A 24,153-nucleotide genomic window follows, 5' to 3' on the forward strand; every position below is an offset into this window, starting at 1 on the left:
GCATCACTGCTTTATAGTCGAATAATCGAAAACTACATTCGGCATCCGGCAAACGCCCTAGTGCCAAGTGTATCTTACTATCGTTGTGTGGAAGTTGATATTTCTACTTAAGAGATTTTTGCTGACAGATTGTCTTGTTTTTATCGATTTTATTGAGAAAGAACAGTACGACAGTGAATCACATGGAAATCTCGCTCATGGTGAGTTGGCAGATCTTTTAGCAATGATCGTAATCGCGCGATAAAGAGCACGAAATATTACAATTTATGTTCCAAAGCCTAATTCTAGATAAGAGATTAAGCTCAATTAAGAAGTTGCGGACCAATACATAATTAAAAACTTTGCATTTTTTAATTTTATTTTGTGGTCGATATTTTTGCTCGGAAAGCTTCTTAATATGGATAATGTTTGGTTATCTGGCGCCGTATTTTGACTAAAATTGCTAGTATGAATCATGCATTCCATCTACCGTTTGATACCGGTGACGTAGCATACATACAGAGTGATTCTTAAATAAATATGTTCCGAAAAGAAGAATATAATCCTTCTTAAACCATTTTATAAAGAAAAATTTGTTTGTATATATATACACACGCTTTTGTCGGCTTATAAACGGCTTAGTTCCGGATATACAAGGTGTTCAATAAAAAATATTTTAAACTCAGTCGTTTGTGAGAAAAGTATATATACATTTTTTTTATAAAATCATTTATGGAATTATTTTTTGGGACATACTTAAGTATTACCCTGTATATGCATACTTTTGAGTCATGCACTGCATCACAATCTTGTTTAAAATTACTGTCCGAATAATCGTCATTTTTCATGATTAAATTTCCGATTTTATTAATTTTTTATATTTATTGTGTAAATATCTAATATGATAATTTCGAAAGATTTTAATTTAATTTATTCTATAAAATTCGACGATTTATTGAAGCAATATGTTTGCGATTCAGTTACAAAATTAATGATGAATTTATTATATTTATTACAAAATTATATTGCACTTCTCTCTGTTATACGTACAGATCTCTAATAATAAATACAAAAAACTATGACAATATAAGAAATATTTTTGTATATGAATTATATACAACAGTTGATTAAATAATGTGTTATTTTATTCATTAGAAAAAAGTGGGATATTTTCAGACCAATGAAAATACTTGGATTATATTTAAGTAACCTAATTAGACTAAATTTTAATAATTTTATGTATAGCAACTTGTGCACCCAGCAATGAAATTGAGCGAGTTTGTTAACAAAATTGAACAAAATGTGCCATTCATGAACAATTCATTATCATGTTTGTAAGTTATATATCAGTATAATGCAATTCGATCATGTTACATATTTGTTTATGTGAAATAGTTATATCAAGTTAAAGTTTTTAAATATATAACATAGTCAATTAAAAAATTAACAAGATTTTATGCATTATTTTAAATAAATAGTGACTATTATTTTATTTTTTGTTGTGTTATTTTCTTTATGTAACCTTTTGTATTTATTATTAATAGTCATTAAAAATATTTTGTAGTGTTAACATAAACTAATTATTATTATATAAAGACACAGCATATAAAATATGTTCATATTTTTAATAAAATTAAATATTGATAAATAAATCTTTCAAAAAATAAATTGCAAAATTATCATTGCAGTTTATATGCGATCAATTAATGCAATTTGTTATCTATTGCAACAGTTTAATTCTTTAAATGTTGGACTACTCCATTATTAAGGAAAATTTAATTGATCAAAATATTATCAGAATGATATTTGAAATCTTTTAGTTCTCTATAATAAATATTGTATGTATTTTTATATATTTAATTATATGAGCAATAAATATAAATTATATATACAGGGTGTCAGGGCTATCTGTTGCCAAAGAAAGTTCTTGTAACTTACCTCGAGAGTTTTTCAAAACATTATAATAAAGTATTTTTTCATTGAGTACTTTTCAAGTAGGTTTGAAATAATTTCTTCATTTTTACATAAATCATAAAATATCTAGTAAAATATTCATTTTTCGATTATCTTGCCTTAACTAAACAAAATAATGAGAGGAATCAATAGGTATAAAGAAAACACATAATTGTTTCGAAAATAAATGTAATTGTTAATTGCAAATTACATTTTTTCTTTCGAAACAATTGTGTTTTTTTTTACACCAATTGATTCCTCTTATTATTTTCTACATAAAAGTATTAAGGTAAGATAATCGAAAAATGAATATTTTACAAGATATTTTACGGTTTATGTAAAATTAAGAAATGATTTCAAGCCTCATAACTTGGAAAGTACTTAATGAAAAACTAACTTAATTATAGTGTTTTGGAAAGCTCTCGAGATGAGCTACAAGAATATGCAAAAGCATATATGGTGTCCCATTTAAAAAATTGGATGTGACCTTCACGTGATCTTCAGGTAAAATTAATGACACCATCACATAGACACACACACACATACACACACACACACACACACACACACACACACACACACACACACACACATATACATATATTAATATACAAGATTTATCTGGAAAATTTGGAATTATTAGACATTCTTTTATAAAAAAATCAAAAGATTCTCATGGAATTTTATTCGAATTATTAAAAAGATAAGTTTTTCAATATTTATTATAATATAATTTTATTTTGATATTGTAACCTGTAATCTATCAGTAAGATAAATAAATTATGCATTTAATATATATATATATATATATATATATATATATATATATAAATTTATATTTATATTATAAATTTATATTTAATATATTATACATTTATTTGTACATTTTATTATACATTTGTTTTTGTTTATATATTTAGTGTTTTAACTTCAAAAATATTGAATATGTAACATATATTCATTATTATAAATTTTATTTCTATTCCGTGTTTTTCACTACATTTGCAAAATTAGCAGTTAAAATTTAGAGGTTCTATCCTTTGTCTGAAAAACAACATTAAAAGACCGTTTAAAATGTAACAAAAATCTTATTTTATTAATTTGTACCAAAACATCTTCAAAATATTCTCTTTATCTGGAGTTTCGAATAAAAATACCTGGAAAGAATTTTTAAAAAATTTTTTTACAAAATTTGAGTAGGCATCATAAATGCAATATTTTGCAAAAAAGATATAGCAATATAGTTTTCACCCAAAAATAATTGATTTTTTCCAATATAAATGTTTGTGAAAGATACAGTGATTCTTATCCGAATAACGGCTGTACGAGGAACGTAACGTAGTGTGATAAGGGATTGCGAAACAAGGGGAGGTAAAACGAGGTGACGTACTGCGCCGGTCCAGACTGGGAACATCGAATTCGGGGTGGAACATTTTCCGTAGCCGCCGCCTTCACTTCTATCTCCACTTTCGTCATCATCACCGTCTTTCCTGTCTCACTCTGTTATTTCTTAAATTTTATTTTTTTCCTTAATACTTGTATCAATAAGAATTAAATATTTTCAAGCTAGATTGTTTTATTCGGTTATGAAATTATGTGTCCAGTTAAATTAGTGCGGGTATTTCTACATTTTTTAAAATAAAACTAGCTGTATTCGACATTTATAGCATTCTAGAATTTATTTCTGTTTTTTTTGACGGTGCTACAAAATGTTCAGATTCTCATATATCATTGATATTTCATAGATGATATTCAGTTGAAGCAAAATGTGTTCAACTCGAATGAGGCGGTGCCGATAATTATGTAAGAAATTAAACGAAATATTTATATATCGAGATTAGGAGGTATGTGTAGACTATGAAATTATTAAATTTATCTAGTTTTACATTATAAATATCAGGGTGTCCCAAAAGTCCCGGACCGGTCGAATATTTCATAAACTATGCACTTTAGAAAGAAATGTTTCAGACAAAAGTTGTATGGCTTGAAGGGGACTATCAGATAGTGGCAATGATTTGACCTTGGAGAGTCATTTGAAGGTGACGTAAAGGTCACCTTCAATTTCTTAAATGGAACCCCCTATTTTTTATTACATATTCGTGTATCTTATCTCGAGAGCTTTTCAAAACACTATAATAAAGTATTTCTTCATTGAGTACTTTTCGAGTTATGAGGCTTGAAATCATTTCTTAATTTTGCATAAACCATAAAATATCTAATAAAATATTCATTTTTCGATTATCTTATCTTAATACTTTTATGTACAAAATAATGAGAGGAATCAATTGGTGTAAAGAAAACATATAATTGCTTAAAAAAAAATATGTAATTGTTAATTGCAAATTACATATTTTTTTCTTAAAAACAACTATGTTTTTTCTTTACACCAATTGATTCCTCTCATTATTTTGTCCATAAAAGTATTAAGATAAGATAATCGAAAAATGAATAATTTACAAGATATTTTACGGTTTATGTAAAATTAAGAAATGATTTCAAGCCTCATAACTCGAAAAGTACTCAATGATGAAATACTTTATTATGTTTGGAAAGCTCTCGAGATAAGTTACACGAATATGTAATAAAAAATAGGGAGTTCCATTTAAGAAATTGAAGGTGATCTTTACGTCACTTTCAAATGACTCTTCCATGTCAAATCATTGCCACTATCTGATGGCTCCCTTCAAGCCATACAACTTTTGTCTCAAACATTTCTTTCTAAAGTGCATAGTTTATGAAATATTCGACCGATCCGGGACTTTTGGGACACCCTGTATACTTGTTAAATGTGGCTTAGGAGTTTATTAATAATAGTAATGTAGTTTATTAAAAGAAACTACATTTGAAACTATTATACATTGAAGAGGAAATGATGTGTGTGTATGTGTGTGTATGTACTTATATTAGAAATGTTATTACTGTACATCGACGTTATTTGTAACCAGTATTAGAGCAGTATAAGCAGTATAAGGAAAAGCAGCAGGAAGCATAATAATCGCGAGTGATAGCGCTACGAATGATATATAAGAATAATGTTTAAGTGTTGTATTTCTAACAATATATCGAAGAAAACGAATGCCGAGACAAAATCGAAAGCAGACGACATATCGATTGAATCGCCCAAACTAACTACAATATCTACAAGAGTAGATGATGAAATAAAAATCCTAATGAGAGCGGATAAGCTGAACGGCAATTTGCAGATATCGGAAGATACATTTTCAGCCGCATTGGACTTGACTCCAGTTTGCACTAATTCCACGATAAAGAATTCATGCGAGATTGCACAAAATGAAAATGCTAATATTAAGGATAAGTCAAATTTAATTGATAAAGGTAATAGCAACTTTAATAATGCTGATGAAAATCAAATGGAAAATGTCAATTCTGGCGCATTTAGCGCTATCAAAACAAATCTTTATGATGCATCGGGATACATAGAAAGGACAATCGATGATGGACCAGAAGACGAAGGTGATGATTCGGTTTTCGAAGCCTGTCCGAGTGGAAACGAAACAGCTAAGAAAGCGCCACCAGGTATCATTATTTGTTAGGATTCGTGTTTTCCAAGTTTCTATCAAGTTTTCCTCTGTTCCTATAAATAATGGATCACTAGTGAGTAATATGTAGCCTTATAAATGTAACATTGTTAATATAATTTTAATGATGTTGCATCTATGAGATTATAAGTCTGTCCATTAATACCTAAATACGTTTTATAATTATATTATATATATTATATTATATTTTAATTTGAATTTTGGAATAACATATGAATTAGAATATTTATTATAAGTTTTTTGATCATTTTTAAAATTGTTATTTTACTTATTTCATTAAATATTTATGTGCAGTGTTTGCTGTAGATAATTTCTAAATTATCTAGATAAAGATAAAGATAAAAATTCGTAAATTTATCTTAAATGAGATAAAGATGATTTTGCTTTTACTTAATCTAGATAAAAGATGAGATGATTATTGCGATAATCTAGATAATTATCTAGATATTTTTGTTTATTTTATAAGACTATAAATATTTATAAAAAATGTGACGCAGATTATAAATGGGATATTAAAATCATAAACACATATTCTTTCTCTTTTCCTAAAGAATATTTAAATAATAACAAAAAGGTATATAAATGATATGATAAATATTTATTTATTAATTTATATTTATAATATATTTATAAAATATTTATAATATATTTATAATATATTTATAATATATTTATAATAAATTAATAATATAATAAACAATGTGTAACAATACATATATCATTTTTATAAAATATACATTAATGCATTGCACAAATTTAAGTAAAATAAGTACAAGATAAAGCATAATTGTAATATTATTTTCCAAATAAAAAATATATTTTAGATATTTTAAATAAATTTTTAGAAGCTTGTCTGGAAAACTCTTTTTCATAATGAAAACGTCATCTTAGATAATTTTTGGATAAGATGATGACATATATTTTTTTATCTAAGATAAAGATAAAGATACTTTGTATTTCTTCATCTAGTTAAAGATGAAGATGACCCATTTCTTTATCTAGATAATTATCTAGATAATTTTATCTGGATACCAGCAAACACTGTTTATGTATTATCACACACTTAAAAAAATATTTTTTTCTTGTTAATATTTGGATATAAGAAAAACATGAAAATAATATAAGTAATGGTTTTTTAATATACATTATTATACATTTTTCCTCTTTTTGTTTAAAGAATTTAAGTATGCTAATGATTATGTAATATATACTAATATTTTTAGTATATGTTACATAATTAGTCATGTTAGTTTTATATTGTCATTATTTGAACATGTTGAAATAATTGCATTTCTATGGATGATTTTATGGATTAATATTTGGACTCCAAACAAAAAGTTCGCAATATACCAGAAGATTGGCGATAATTCAAATAGCTAAATTTGCCAAGAGCATTTATCATATTTATATAATATTCCACATATATTTTATTTTTGCTGCGATTCTACTGTTGCATTATGACAGTCTATTGTTATACTGTAAAATTAAAACATGTTTCATTTCTACTATATTTTTACCATCAATAATTGATATAGTAAATTTCCTTGGAAGGTATTCATTAGCACGATATAATAGTTAATTTTTTCCATTTTTGCTATTATAGTAGATGTTGACAATGATGCTAGTAGTGTTATAATGGTAGAAAGTAAACAATTGGAGAAAAATCAATGGATAAAAAATCTGCATATTATGATTAGATTTACTGTCATGCTGCTGGTATTTTGCTATCTGGACACTTACCAAAATCTACTTGAATAGATTTGGAATTTCACTTACAATTAATATTTAGACAAAAAATATTGTTGAGAAAAATACCGAATTGGAACACGAAAAAGATATTATATGATTTCAATACTAATGATAAATAGAAAATTATATTTTTGTATTTATGTATTAATAGTGTTAGTGTCACAACACATTTTGTGATATATAACATAAGACCAATATAGTTATTTAAGTTTAAAAAATATATGCTCCAATTTTCAAAGTCAATTTTCTCGAAAACTATAAACAAAAAATGTAAATCTATATTTATGTTTAATTTTTTATCTAATTTATATCTAATTTTGATGAAGAATTATACCCTTTTACGATTATACTTATACATTATCTAATCTAATCATATATAAAATTATTATATAAAAGATATGAAATTAATTTTTGTAATTTAGAAACATTCAAGAAAATTAATTATTAATATAATTAATATAATTTATTAAATAATAATTCTTCCCGATACATATCACAAAATTAAATTTTCACAGTATACCTTAATATTATGTAACAAAGTTAAGTTTTCATGTTATATCACAAATTGTGTGTGTGTGTGTGTGTGTGTGTGTGTGTGTGTTTATACATATATACAGTGTTTGCTGGTATCTAGATAAAATTATCTAGATAAAGAAATGGATCATCTTTATCTTTAACTAGATAAAGAAATACAAAGTATCTTTATCTTTATCTTACATAAAAAATATATGTCATCTTATCTAAAAATTATCTAAGATGACGTTTTCATTATGCAAAAAAGTTTTCCAGGCAAGCTTCAAAAAATCTATCTAAAATATCTATCTATCTACCTAAAATATCTAAAATATATTTTTTATATTATTATTATTAATATATTATAAATATATATATATATATTATTATATTATTAATATATTAAAGATATATTATAAACATAAATTAATAAATAAATATTTATCATATCATTTACATACCTTTTTGCTATTATTTAAACCTTCTTTAGGAAAAGAGAAGGAATATGTGTTTATGATTTTAATATCCCATTTATAATCTGCGTCACATTTTTTACAAATATTTATAGTCTTCTAAAATAAACAAAAATATCTAGATAATTATTTAGAATAAGTAAAAGTAAAATCATCTTTATCTCATCTAAGATAAATTTACGTATTTTTATCTTTATCGTTATTTAGATAATTTTGAAATTATCCACAGCAAACACTGCATATATATGTATATATACAAAGTGTGCAATAATGATCATTGCACTTTTCATGCGCAGATAGTGCGGGTTAAATTGAGTAGAAAAGTCCTCCACAATTTTGCTATCATGGACTCTTGAAAGACAAATCTCTTTTCAAGAATAAAAGCTCGACGTGTTGTCGTTTCCGCAGTTGCTTCAATTCCACGGTGGTTATCAGAAGAAGACGATGGCGAATACGTTACAGGAGGATTCAGTGGCATGCAGGAGCCACCGGCGACGCCAGTGGCTCGCGATGAGCTAGCTTTAAGACGACACAGATTCTTCTCCGATTTGTTACAAGCTGCGCAAAATTCAACGGAGCACAGAGTGAGATTCGACCCGCTAGGACCAATGGTGCACACCGGTTAGGGCTCGCTTGAATTTCCAATCGTTTATTGTATATGCGCGTGGTTCAGGAGTCAAAGTAGTCCACTTTGCCTCGTGAGTCACAAATCACTCTACATATAGTATTTATTTCTATCAGTTTAATTTCTCTGATACAATTCCAACAGAGGATTCAAAATATTAAACTAATTATTAGTGTTTTTAATTATTTTAATAATAATTTTATTAACAATAATTACGAACGTATAATGTTAGACACATAGTGTCTCAAAACTTACGCAATAAGTATGTGTGTGTATTTTTATTTGAAAGTTTTTTTTTAAATCGAAAAGAAAATTTTAGAGAGTGATCAATTAAAATGGGACATTTAGTGTGTACATGTGCACACAACACAAAGTGTCCCATTTTAATTGATCATCTAAAATTTTTTCGTTATGATTTTAGAAAAAAATATTAGACTAAAATTGTAAGATTTCATAAGGGAGACATTAAATAGATCAAACGCGACATTTTCCTAGGTAAACGTATTTCATAGATTTGAATTTTTTAAAATAAAAATACCTTATTGTTTTATGTAAATAATTTCTTATAATATTCTGCATGAAGTTATCAGGATAAAATATGCAAAAATTGAATGATTTACGAAATATTTTATATTTTATTCAAATATGTATTTTGATATATCAAATACAAAATATCTCAAACTCTTCCATTTATTTCTATAACTTTTTATACAGAATGAAAAAATCTATTATTAAGAAAAAATCTATTTATGTAAAACAAATAGAGTATTTCTATTTAAAAAAATTAAGTTGATTTCCAAATCTGCAAAAGGTTTTTATTTAAGAAAATATCATTTGATACATTTTATGTCCCCCTTGAGAAACTCTGCAATGTTCTGAAACATTTTTTTAAATAAAAAAAATTTTAGAAAGTACTCGATTAAAATGGGACACCCTGTATATATTATATATGTGCATAGTAGCATCATTACAATCAAAATGAAAATTTTCTCCGTAATTTTTTTTATCAGTCTATCAATTATAAAGCGCATTTAGTTAATGAAAAAACTAATCAAAAGGGATATTTAGTTTGGTGCAAATACAATGGGATGGCAGTTATATATTATATACTGTACACAATTTAATTATCTTCTTTGCATCCTGGTAAACATTATTAAACGATAATATCCAATCTTGATTGAATATTTTATTAATTATTTGTCTCATAATTAATAGTCTAATTAAAAAGTTAGAGAATTTTTTATTTGGATAACGACTGATATATTATGCGTCAGTTGTGCTATTTTTATGACATTCTATGTAATATTTTAATGTCAATATAATCTATGTGTGCTTCAAACTATATTAAATTATATATTTTACTTTATGAAAAACTTTATAAAATGGAAGAGCTATACTCGCAAAATACATTAACCATATATATATGCGGAGTTACGATTATTCTGGCGTCCGTATGTTTTGAATAATACAGCAATAAGAACAGTCATCCAAGACAAACGAAGAATTTGATTTTCGTGTTTGGTGCGTTATTTATGTCTGATATTTGTCTCATTTATATACCATACGTAAAACCAAGAAAAAGAAAGCAAAGAATTGATCTATTGGCCTGTCACATACATGTAATGATATTATATAAATATATTTCACTTCCAATTTTTATACAATATATATCATGTATCTTTAGCTATATATAATGACGAAATCATATATATATATATATATATATATATATATATATATATATATATGCTAATATTTTATTGCAATGTTATATTACATATATTATATTACATTATAAATTATGTGTTGCGCATATTTATATATATGTAAGTATAAATATATTTGCATGAGATATTAGGTGATTCTCTAATAATAATCGGGAGTATTCTCGCGTCTCGGACATCGTTTGAGATATCTTTCAGTTTCTTGCCAAATTTCAAAAAGTAGGCGCAACGCCACTAATAAGAAACATTACAAGATTTTTTAACATGTAAATAATATTTTAACGAAAAGAATTGAATTAGTGTGTATACATATAACAGGGTGTTTTACATAGTATTATAAAGTAATACAAGGTGCTTTTATATTTCAGAAAAAATATATAGCTATTCGTTGCAAATTCATATTTTTTTAAACAATTTAGTTTTCTATACACTAATTGATTCCTTTCATCATTTTATGCATAAAAATTGAGATAAGATAATAAGATATGTACTTCCGTGGAAAAAAATTTGAAAACTTGATAGTCTCAAGAATTTTTGTCTTATCTCAAAAAATCAGAGAAATCACATGGAATTTTATTGGAATTCGTGGAATTTTATAAAAAATTTTGATAATTTTATTTTTACGTTAAACATTTATGTTAACTTAAATAGTTTTAATTTTTCCTAATGACTGTGTTCTCATCTTAAGAACTTAAAAAATCTATTTTTTTACAATATTTAAATTTTAAAATTAAAAATTTTTAAATTTTATATGATTTTATTAATTTTATTCTTTTTTACCAAAATTCCTTATATTAGTTTCTTTTGTATTATTATACAGGGTGGGGAAAAAGACCTTGAAATGACCCTTACGAGCTGCATACAAATAACGTAAAAAATTTCAAATGGAACTCGTCAGTTTTTGTTACAGATTCTTGTAGCTGATGTCGAAACGTTTATCAAAACACTGCATATGAGCCCCATTCCCTTAAAAACACTCCCAGTTACGAAACAATTGTGATAATTTGTATCGACGAAATAAGGGGTTCGTAAGGGTCATTTCAAGGTCATGCCGTCTATGCCACATAATACATCTTTTCATACCATAAAAATTATGTCTAAGACATTTTGTCGAAAAATGAATAGTTTCGGAAATAATTGTTTGCTTCCATACTTTTTCCCCACCCTGTATATTAAAAATATTTTTCTTATAATATATTTAAATAATACAACATGTATATATGCCCACAACATTTCTTTATAGTTTATAATATTTTTAGAATTAAGATAATATTTTGTTATCTAACTTTTGACTATTATTTAATTTAACCGGTATCAAAAACAATGTTAATAAGTCTCTTTAAAGTCTCTTTAAAGTCTCTTTAAAGTCTTCTATTTTATTCAATACAAATTATTTAAAATTTATTTTTTTATTTAATACAAATTATTTAAAATTTATTCAATAAAATATATTTAATAAAATAATAAGATATATTTATTAAAATATGAAATTTTTTTTAAGTTAAAAATATATATTGAAATATATCTTATTATTGTATTAAAAAATCATTTATAATAAATCACGCATATTAAATAAATTTATTTTAAAATTGCACCTAAAAATGTTTTAATTCAATCTCATTTTGAATTGTGAGCAGAAATATTTGAAAAATCATGAAATCCGCGGGAAATTTATTTACAATATTTGAATATACACTCTGAATAGTCAGATAGAAAATAAATATTTTACGAGATATTTTATGTAAAAAAAATTGTGTCAACTTAAAGTATGAAATATCTCGTAAAACTATTCTATTTTTGGCCAACTTATAACAAATTAGGATAATCCCATTTAAAAGAAACTAAATTGACTTTTAAATCTCTGAAATATTCTTACTTATAAAAAATCAGTATATTATGCAATGATTGCATTCAGCAGCTGAAAAGCTGTTTTGCAACTGTTGTAAAATTCGTGATTTTGATTGATGTATGCTCTTAGATTCAGTCAAAATTAAGAGCATACACCAATCAGGTTCACCAATTTTACAATAGTTGCAAAGTAGCTTTTCCTGCCAACTCTCTTAAAATTATACAATTTTTATATGTAATAATTTTTCATAAAACATATAACTCTATAATCATTGAGATAGCCTGTTTTATTGGCTTGTATATATTACTGTTCCTAATGTGACAATTGCATTATGCTAATAATTATTTTGAAACATGTTTAAGTACCTGATGAAGTATTTCAAGTACTATACTTCAAGTATTTGAGATATTGTCGAATTTTTTTTTAACAAGGAATTTTATTATTACTCTATGCTTTTATCGTTTATTTATTAGTTTTATATTATTATTAATAATAATCTTTTACTAAAATCTATATAAATAAATCTATATAAAATCTATATAAATATTAAAATCTTAAAATCTATATAAATATCTATACATTTATTTGCGAAATAAATTACAGGTTGCGAGAGTGGTGATAAAGAGGAACATCTAGAAGAATTGGTGAATCGGCTAGAAAACGTAACAAGTCGGCTCGAAAAAATACATTGTACAATCCAAACTCAAGACGCCGCTGTACAAACAAACATACTTTCTCCAAAGAAATCTACGCTTGCAGCAAATTTTAGTCTTGAAACATTAGAAGAAGATTCTTCAACATTGTTGGCTCTTCATTTAAAGTCAGAAATTATTTTGAATCAATCTACAAACATGTCCATAATCGGTTATGAGGACCTTTTAAATGGGCCAGTCAAAAATTATTTAGAATTAAGTCAAAAAATTGGTGGTGATGTAGCTACTCATAGTAAGCTTGTTGAGAAAGCTTTTCAGTTAGTATCTCCACTTGTTTCGAAATATCATATAATCAAATGCATGTAATAAATAAATTAAGCGCATCAAATAAATTATTAAATGTATTTTGATTAATTTTAGGATTCAACTTCGATTCGTGCAAATAGCGGCGAACCGTTCTGCACCGGCAAATCAATCCGAACAAGTATCTCTGCTTGCACCTATGTCTGTGCAGATCCAACAGATCCAAGAATTTCGTGAGAGAAATCGTGGATCTCCCTTCTTTAATCACTTATCGGCAATTAGTGAAAGTATTCCGGCTTTGGGATGGGTTGCTGTGTCTCCTACGCCAGCTCCATATATAAAAGAGATGAATGATGCTGGTCAATTTTACACGAATCGTGTATTGAAAGACTGGAAGGAGAAGTAAATTTTTCTATTTATTAATTATTTGTCGTAGAATTTCAAATAAGAATCCAAGCGCTATAATTCTTTCTATTTATAGAGATAAAATACATATAGATTGGTGTAAAGCGTGGGTACAAACATTGACTGATCTACAACAATATGTTCGTCAACATCACACAACAGGTTTAGTATGGGGGAAAACTAGTATTTCACCTGCAGGTATACCACCACCTCCACCTCCATCGATGCCAATCGAGGATATTTCATCAGTGATAAATGATGACAGAAGCGCCCTTTTTGCTCAGATTAATCAAGGAGAAAATATCACGAAAAGTAAATATTTATTTTCATTTTCGTTTCCTTAATACTATATTTTTTATAATTTTATTTCTATGAACTTACAATCTTTGCGGACAATATAACATACAGAGTGTCCCAAAAGTCCCGGACCGGTCGAATATTTCATAAACTATGCACTTTAGAAAGAAATGTTTCAGACAAAAGTTGTATGGCTTGAAGGGGGCCATCGGATAGTGGTAATGATTTGACATGGGAGAGTCATTTGAAAGTCACGTGAAGATCACCGTCAATTTCTTAAATGGAACCCCCTATTTTTTATTATATCATATTCGTGTAGCTTATCTCGAGAGCTTTCCAAAACACTATAATAAAGTATTTCTTCCTTAAATACTTTTCGAGTTATAAGGCTTGAAATCATTTCTTAATTTTGCATAAACCATAAAATATCTAGTAAAATATTTATTTTTCGATTATCTTACCTTAATACTTTTATGTACAAAATAATGAGAGGAATCAATTGGTGTAAAGAAAACACATAGTTGTTTTTAAGAAAAAAATATATAATTTGCAATTAACAATTACATATTTTTTTTTAAAACAACTATGTGTTTTCTTTACATCAATTGATTCCTTTCATTATTTTGTACATAAAATTATTAAGGTAAGATAATCGAAAAATAAATATTTTACTAGATTTTATGGTTTATGCAAAATTAAGAAATGATTTCAAGCCTCATAACTCAAAAAGTACTCAATGAAGAAAGTCTTTATTATAGTGAAAGCTCTCGAGATAAGCTACACGAATATGTAAGAAAAAATAGGGGGTTCCATTTAAGAAAGTGAAGGTGACCTTTATGTCATCTTCAAATGACTCTCCCATGTCAAATCATTGTCACTATCTGATTTCCCTTTTCAAGCCATACAACTTTTGTCTGAAACATATCTTTCTAAAGTGTATAGTTTATGAAATATTCGACCGGTCCAGGACTTTTGGGACACTCTGTATCTAATACTTCTATCATAGGTTTGAAAAAAGTTACTTCAGATATGCAAACGCATAAAAATCCTGCTTTGAGATCCGGCCCTGCACCATTTAAAGCACCAGCAATTACAAATGTGACATCTACAAAAAATGTATTACCGGCAAATGCACCTATTGATAAACCACCAGTATTTACTCGAGATGGCAAAAAATGGCTTGTGGTAATTAATGTTACATAATAAATAGATAAATAAGTAAATAAATAAATATTTTTTTATTTATGTGCGTAATATATAAATTTATGCATTATTGTAATAATATATACATTAAACATTTCTCTTACAGGAATATCATAAGGGAGAAAATTTAGTAATTGATAATGTGGAAATGAATAATGTGATTTACATGTTTCGATGTCAAGATAGTACACTTACTATTAAAGGCAAAATAAATTCCATCGTTATGGATTCCTGTCGTAAATCATCCGTCGTATTTGATTCTCTCGTATCCAGTATCGAATTTGTTAATTGTCAAAGCGTACAAATGCAGGTATGTATAACGCAATATCTTTTATTAGCGTATGCATTATTATATTATCACGGTTTTAAACAAAGATATAAAAAAAAACAATTATTCTTAAAAAATAATATTAGTAAATATTTTATATCTTTGTTGATATAAGAAAAAAGTTTTCTTTGTTATATGAAAAATTATTTTTCTAGTATTGCTCTTAATTTTTTACAATATTTGCATATAATGTATAAAAATATAAAAATTATTTAGAAAAATATATTCTTATAAAAGAGAATTCAATAAATGAAAATTAAAAAAAAATAATAGATATATTTTTTGTACATATCATTTATTATAATATAAATTGGAAATGAGTGCACATGCATTTGGAAAATTTTATAGTAATTTCTTTTTCTATATTATCAATAATCAATTTATTTATCTATGTTATTAGTTCTATATAGATTTGATATTCTGTTTTCAAAATAAATGATCTTATTGAATAATATTTCCATAGATTATCATTTAATGTAATAGTAATAATAATAAAAAATTGTTCAGAAGCTATATTTTATACATGTTATTCTTATATTTATTTTTTCATATATAAATTTATATATAATATTTTATTGGAATTGTCAATTGCTAAGCATTTTACATTTTGTTCATTAGAGATTGAATCTCTGAATCTTTTTATTACTATTTCGCTGTGTTGTATTACATTTTTGCAATTTCTTAACAAATTTGGTTTGTTTTCTAATTTAATTTATATACAAATATTTATTCTCATCTCTGAGATTTTTCACAAGAGTCTTTTTTCTCATTAAATGATTAATTGAATTGTTGTATGTCCTTGATGTTTCAATTAGCAAATTTTACGACTTCTTAAAACTAATATGCAAGACATAATAAATGTGCTTTGTGATATATTTAGTTATTTTATAGATTGTAACTTATTTTCTATACATTTATTTTTATAAATTTGTATAAAATTGATGCAATTTTTTCCGATTTTTTTAAAAAAATATGCATAAGAAAGGAATATAAATCCTTTTAAATATTAATTGTGTATTCTTTTATTTGTTATTAAAGATATATCACTTTTAGATTTAATTCGATTAATATGTTTGTAATAAATATTTTATTGGATAATTTTCTGTTGAAAGCAATAAATGTGTGATGTTTACAGAGATATTTCATCATTTAAATATTTAAAATTATATAATAGGATCTCGTCTGTATTTAATGTATTTCTTCTATATTAATCAAATAATTATGTTCTAATTTATCTGAATTGAGATTAAATCAACAAATTTCGTCGAATTAGAACATTCAAAATATAAAAAATAATTTTTTTAGCAAATTGTTATATTTATTATATTTCTGGATATTCAATCATAAAGATTTGCCTTTTAATAATATTTTATTTCCTTTTGTACATTCAACTTTGTATATGTGCATGTGGATGTTTTAAATTCAATAAAGACTTAATAAATATTAAATATTATATACTATTTTCACATTATTATTTCTTTTTTTAGTGAAACATGAATTGATACAGGAGATCGAATAGTTAGATTTTGCTACACATTCATCACATCGTTTCAATAATCTTTGCAGTTGTTGCAAATGGAACATATAATATTACTGAGGATTTATTTTTAACGATTTATATCTATTTCTTATGTTTCTGAAGATTTGCGCTCATATCAATTTTTTTTTTTATTTTTTTTTATTTTATCATTTTCCATATCTGTCATAATATATTTTTCACAATAGGGCATGTCAAAATCCCAATTTTGTGTAGATTTTGAACGATTTTTACAATAATATTTTAAAGTTACTGGATGAAATAAATCAGTTTCTCTTCTTTTTAATTCTATTGCCATCGAATGCTGAGTATTATTTTTATTGGAAAATTTAATAGGAGTTGTAGGCGTTAATATTCCTGGATTTTTTTTTAAACACATGTCTGAATAGCATTTTAAGATATTATCTTTGATAGAAATCTGTTTATAATTTGGTCCTTTATGTATTAAAAGATCAGATGAATTATTTAAAGAATTATTTAAAAGGTTAGATGAATTATTTAAAGAAGAATCAATGACTCGATCACTATTGCAATTTGACGATGCGATCAATCTATTGTGTAATACTATAGGACTTGTTTCATTTAAATACCGTTTATCTTGACACTGAAGCGCTTTGCGCGCTTTAGAAATCACTTTATTTTGGTTTCGAAGAAAATTATCTATGTAATCTCTGATGCTTTTAATATGCTCTAATATAAGATCTTCGAATTTTAACATTGTCAATGAATGTTTATCTTTGTCACCTACATTGTCGGTATTTTTTGTAAAATTTTCTCGCGGATTTATACAAGCCTGAATTGTATTTCCCAATACAGTTTTTGTTTGCATTAATGTTTCATTTATATCAATTTCACTTTGATGTTCTATACTGACTGGTATCACAATTGAAAGTACTTTTTCATAAACTGGAGACTTCGAGGAAACGTTGGTTTCATCTTCTTTATTATTAGGAATTGTCAAATTGGAGATGCTGAAATATTGTGAAGATTTTTCAGAAATACGATTTTGATTCTCTATATCTCTTTTGCTCTTGCGATGCGCAAATGCATTTGCTTTTTGCAAATTTTCAGGGAATAATAAATCGTATCGTTGTTTCATTTCCAAATAAATATAACATTGATTAATTTTGTCATGAGAATCACTAGTAATCGATTCTTTTATTTCGATATCTACTATTATCGAAGGAAAATTATTGTTATTTAATTCTGACAGAAATTCTTTCCTAACATCATCCTCTTTTATACTATTTATTGGGCACTCTTTTCTCGATTGGATACGTGTTAATAAGGCTTTTTTAAAATGTAAAGCTTCTTGAAGCAATAATGTTGTGGATTTCTCTTCTCTGTTGTTATCGTTCGATATTTTATTTTGACTATTATTTTCAGATATTATCGTATTTTCTTGGCATTGTTTTCCATCAAATACATCGCTACCTTTTTTAATGGTAAAATTTTCAATTAAACATGCTTTATTTTGAATATTTAAATCTTCGAAAGATTCGGATGAAGAAATGTAGCATATTTCCCTGGACTCTATCTCGGGTATTTTCTTTGTGGAATTAAATAAAGTTGTTTTTATTATATCTTCATTTTGCAATGTGACATCTTTAGATATACTCGATGAATATTCGACTAAAGAAGATGAACTTTCTTCTGAGCGATTACATTCGAAATATTCGCAACTATTTACGGTCGAGCAGTCTATTTGTTGTAAATTTTCCTTTGTATTGTTATTGCAATTTACATCGATTTCATTTTTATCAGTTTTTTCGATGGATGCCAATGCATCGATCTTAGTGATTTTATCTATTGACTCTTGCCTCTCCGAGGTCCGGCTCATATCCTGATACGTTCGCAACACGTTATGTAAACTACGAAGTCTTTTTCTAACTTCGTACAGAGTTTCTCGGGAAGATTGTATATTATGTGTTGGTTGGCTTATTGGGAGAATTGGAACAAGTTCTTTTGGTAATGCATCGTTATTCGTTACAGCACCAGTAGATACATTTTTTACGTTACTTTCACATATTTGTTTAGCATTTTGTATCATTTTATCCTTTTTCTTTTCATTCATCTTGTTTATTTCTTCTTCTTCTATTGCCATATAAGCATTACGAGATATCTCTTTTTTTTTTGTCATAAGTAAAGCTATCTAGAATATATAAAAAATATAATTATTAGCAGTGTTTGCTGTAGATAATTTCAAAATTATCTAGATAACGATAAAAATCTGTACATTTATTTTAGATGAGATAAAGATGATTTTGCTTTTACTTAATCTAGATGAAAGATGAGATAATTATTGCGATAATCTAAATAATTATCTAGATATTTTTGTTTATTTTAGAAGATTATAAATATTTGTAAAAACTGTGACGCAAATTATAAATGGGATATTAAAATCATAAACACATATTCTTTCTCTTTTCCTAAAGAATATTTAATATTCTAAAGAAATAATAGCAAAAAGGTATATAAATGATATGATAAATATTTATTTATTAATTTATATTTATAATATATTTGTAATATATTTATAATATATTAATAATAATAATATAAAAAATATATTTTAAATATTTTAGATAGATTTTTAGAAGCTTGTCTGGAAAACTTTTTTGCATAATGAAAATGTCATCTTAGACAATTTTTAGATAAGATGATGACATATATTTTTCATCTAAGATAAAGATAAAGATTTGTATTTCTTCATCTAGTTAAAGATAAAGATGATCCATTTCTTTATCTAGATGATTATCTAGATAATTTTATGTAGATACCAGCAAACACTGATTATTAGATTATACAATTATTTGCCAGCTGATCCAAACATAATGATTAATAATCTTACCTGTTTCGCCGAAACAGCAGCTTTTAAAGAAGAAGCTTTACTCGTTTCTGATAAATTTTCTGAATTATTTAATAAATGCAAATATTTACTATTATATTCTAAGTCTTTAAGAAAGGATTTACATTTATACACAGTATCTGTGAATTTTTGGCATAAATTATATTTATCATTCGTTGAATATGTTGAATATTTGTCATTATGTATTAAGAGCGTTCTTGAAAATTGATGATTAATTTCGCTTGAGTTTAAAGGTAAAAATTGTACATTTTGCCATTGTAATATGGAATCTTCACTTTTAGAAAGGTTACTTTCTCTGTCAAAAAGATTTTACTAAGAATAAAACAAATGGCGTTTGAATAAGGAATGTATAGTACATATTATTTTCAAACTAAAATATAATTATATAAATATATAAAATATAATTATATATGTAATTATATAATATATAAAATATATTATATAATTATATATATAATATATATTATATAATATATAAAATATAATTATATAAATATATTATTGCATTCACATAAACGACGTTCATTTACTATTTCATAATTAATCGATTGAAAATTAATTAAGTTAATATTTTTAACTTCTTTATGTACTTTTATGATTCATACTTTTTCCAATTACTCAAGCTGGATAATATCACGTTATTCTTCGGCAATTTTTTCGGATTTAAATTATAGATTTCATGTGGTAATGGCCATGTTCCATATTGCATTTTATACGTTAAGACATTGACCTTCAATTCTAAATCGTGAATTTTATGTCCAACTTTGTTTAATATTTGTTTATTCAACAAAATATTTTCTACTTGTATCTTTTTGCAATATTTTATACGGATAAATATCGTGAAAACGATGGCTATTATAAGAACCTTTAAATAATAAGAGAAATATGAACAAAGTCCAAAATTATTCTTAAGGACATTAATATTTTTTAAGAAAAGCTTAAATTTTACAAAAAATAATTTGAACACGAAAATTTATGTTTAAAAAATTTATAAGAAAATTTAAACTGTTTAATTGTGTGTGCTAATAACTTATAGAATAATTATGTCTCTTTTCTTACCCATATAATTTCTTCTTTTATTAAATAATCAACGACATCGGATACTACTTCGCACCATAAATAATTTGTCACTGCGATCACACATTCTTTCCAAGTTTTCTCGCATGTGACCGCTACAGTTTCGAAATTTCCACCTAAAGGTTTCCATTCATTGAATTCTTTGGAAAATAAGTTTCTTGAGTGTAGATCATTGTTTTAGATTTAATGCATTAATGTAAAATATATATAAAGTAATCTCACCAACTTTCCACGGCATTTTTATAAAGGATTTGTTCGAGTAATATGATAAATGTGCACAAAATTCGAAGAATTGTCAAATCTTCCATTACTGATATATTCAACACGATGTTCAACAAATCCAAGAAGTAGCATGCACTAGCAATTGTTATTCGAATGTAGTCTGAATATATTGCATAACTGAATATATTCATAAACTATGCACTTTAGAAAGAAATGTTTCAAACAAAAGTTGTATGGTTTGAAGGGGCCCATCAGATAGTGGCAATGATTTGACATGGGAGAGTCATTTGAAGGTGACGTAAAGATCACCTTCAATTTCTTAAATGGAACTCCCTATTTTTTATTACATATTCGTGTAACTTATCTCGAGAGCTTTCCAAACATAATAAAGTATTTCATCATTGAGTACTTTTCGAGTTATGAGGCTTGAAATCATTTCTTAATTTTACATAAACCGTAAAATATCTAGTAAAATATTCATTTTTCGATTATCTTACCTTAATATTTTTTTGTACAAAATAATGAGAGGAATCAATTGGTGTAGAGAAAAAACATAGTTGTTTAAAAAAAAAATATGTAATTAATTGCAAATTATTTTTTTCTTAAAAATAACTGTTTTCTTTACACCAATTGATTCCTCTAATTATTTTGTACATAAAATTATTAAGGTAAGATAATCGAAAAATGAATATTTTACTAGATATTTTATGGTTTATGTAAAATTAGAAGAAATGATTTCAAGCCTCATAACTCGAAAAGTACTCAATGAAGAAATACTTTATTATAATGTTTTGGAAGGCTCTCGAGATAAATTACACGAATATGTAATAAAAAATAGGGAGTTCCATTTAAGAAATTGAAGGTGATCTTTACGTCACCTTCAAATGATTCTCCCATGTCAAATCATTGCCACTATCTGATAGCTCCCTTCAAGCCACACAACTTTTGTCTGAAACATTTCTTTCTAAAGTGCATAGTTTATGAAATATTCGACCGGTCCGGGACTTTTGGGACACTCTGTATATCCTACCTAATAAAATAAAGTTATCTTTCAATGTTAGCGGTGTAGATATAATATATAGAAATCTATAGCTAGTATATAATCCCAATTTTTAATAATTGAATTTTTTAAATATTTTTACAGGTTCTTGGGAAAGTACCTACAATTTCTATTGACAAGACGGATGGTTGCCAAATGTATTTAAATACAGAATCTTTGAATGTTGAACTTATTACTAGCAAATCTAGTGAAATGAATGTTATGGTACCCAAAGCCAATGGAGATTATGTAAGTTTTTTTTTTTTTTTTTAAATTAACTTGCAGATGTACGCTTTCTCGTGATTATATAAATGTATTATATTACAGAGTGAATATCCGATACCAGAACAATTTAAGACTACCATTAATCAGAATGGTCTTAATACTACAGCCATTGATTCACTCGGTTAAAAGTATAAGGGATTTGATTAAAAATGCATAGCCTATCTTCTTAACAACATAGTTCATTAATAATATGATTGTCAAAGAGATAGTGTCGATTTATTAATATTATTATTTATTACTTTCTTTGGAGCTATAAAAAAGTATCCAATACTGCATCTTCCTTATGTATAACAATTTAACTTAATATTCATGATATGATCAGATTTCAAATCATAAATATTACTAACAGATGCATTTAATAATAAGCAGTAATAACTAATTTCATTTATTAAAATTACTTGAGAAATTTTATTATAAGATATTATATTTTAATATAAATTGTCAAATTATAAAAGCAACATAAATTATTTTGATTCAGATTAGATATCTTGAATCAAAATAGTCAATTTTTGCAAATCTCTTTATAAAGCTCTTGTTTCGTCACTGCAATAATATTGGAATATGATATCAGAAAAAAGTATATATATAATTTTGGTTTCTTGCCAAATATGTAAAAATAAATTATTTTTTTTTGTATGTCAACACTTACATTCAATAATATGAATTGAAAAATCTCTTTTTTATTCTCTAAATCTCTTTATCCTGCATACAATAAATATATACAGGGTGCTTCCGGTATTTCGGAACAGAGTAAAGCCGTAAGTAGATCTCGTTAAACTGAACTAAAAAGTCTTTTATTATTTTACAAAAGCCACGTAAAATTTCGAGACATTATTTAAAGTGTGTGCGTGTATGCATGCGCGCGTGTGTGTACGTGCGCATATAACTACATTTATATTCTATTCCCAATTCAATTCAGAAATCGGCAAAAAATTTAGATTAAATTATTTGCGTAATTAATCATAGGAAAAAATATTTTCCGATTAATTGATTAAACAGTAATCAAACTGAGAAAAGTTTTTTGATTATTCGATTAATTAGTAATCAGGGAAAAAATTTAATTATTTTATTAGTAATCAGAGCATAAAATTTTTTGGTTTTTGATCCCAAGTAACAAGCACACGTCATTTTGAATGTTCCAAACTGGTCATTTTTTGGTCATATGTCATCAAAATGACTGATTTATTACATGACTTTATATTGACGTTTTGATACAACATTATTGTGACGTCATTTTTCAGTCATGAAGTGACGATTATTTTATTATTATCATCGATCACATAAAAAAATCTTTTAAAATTTTTTATATAACATGACTTTCGCGATCAGACTTTAACAATTGTTAAAGTAAAATTCACTGTAAAACCAATAATCGCTAATTCGTTCGTTTATCGCTATGAGCACTATCTCGTATTTAGTTTTATGAGCATTATATAAAGTTTGCAAAGAATGATAGATAATTAGAAATATTACTTCGATTTAATTTCTTATACAATCTCAATAGAGAGGC

The 24,153-nt window shown here is 25.8% G+C and overlaps 1 protein-coding gene across 4 annotated transcripts; it reads left to right on the forward strand.

Moving 5' to 3' along the window:
• Positions 1–22,959, forward strand: LOC105255196 (adenylyl cyclase-associated protein 1). Of its 4 annotated transcripts, XM_011264327.3 has the most exons (10): positions 1–200; positions 4,878–5,469; positions 8,636–8,848; positions 13,029–13,395; positions 13,499–13,783; positions 13,863–14,098; positions 15,090–15,268; positions 15,393–15,596; positions 22,464–22,607; positions 22,686–22,959. In XM_011264327.3, the coding sequence occupies exons 2-10, from the start codon at positions 4,965–4,967 to the stop codon at positions 22,767–22,769; spliced, it is 2,217 nt and encodes a 738-aa protein (XP_011262629.1). In that variant the 5' UTR covers positions 1–200; positions 4,878–4,964; the 3' UTR covers positions 22,770–22,959. The 4 variants fall into 4 exon arrangements, with proteins under 4 accessions (XP_011262629.1, XP_011262632.1, XP_025270784.1 ...); XM_025414999.1 differs by lacking the exons at positions 4,878–5,469; positions 8,636–8,848 and adding an exon at positions 1,225–1,313 and having other exon boundaries at positions 10–200; positions 22,686–22,951; XM_011264329.3 differs by lacking the exon at positions 4,878–5,469 and having other exon boundaries at positions 67–200; positions 22,686–22,956.
• The last annotated feature ends 1,194 nt before the right edge of the window (positions 22,960–24,153 follow it).

This window comes from Camponotus floridanus, unplaced genomic scaffold (genome assembly GCF_003227725.1).
Source record: "Camponotus floridanus strain SB8 unplaced genomic scaffold, Cflo_v7.5 scaffold93, whole genome shotgun sequence".
NCBI lineage: Eukaryota > Metazoa > Arthropoda > Insecta > Hymenoptera > Formicidae > Camponotus > Camponotus floridanus.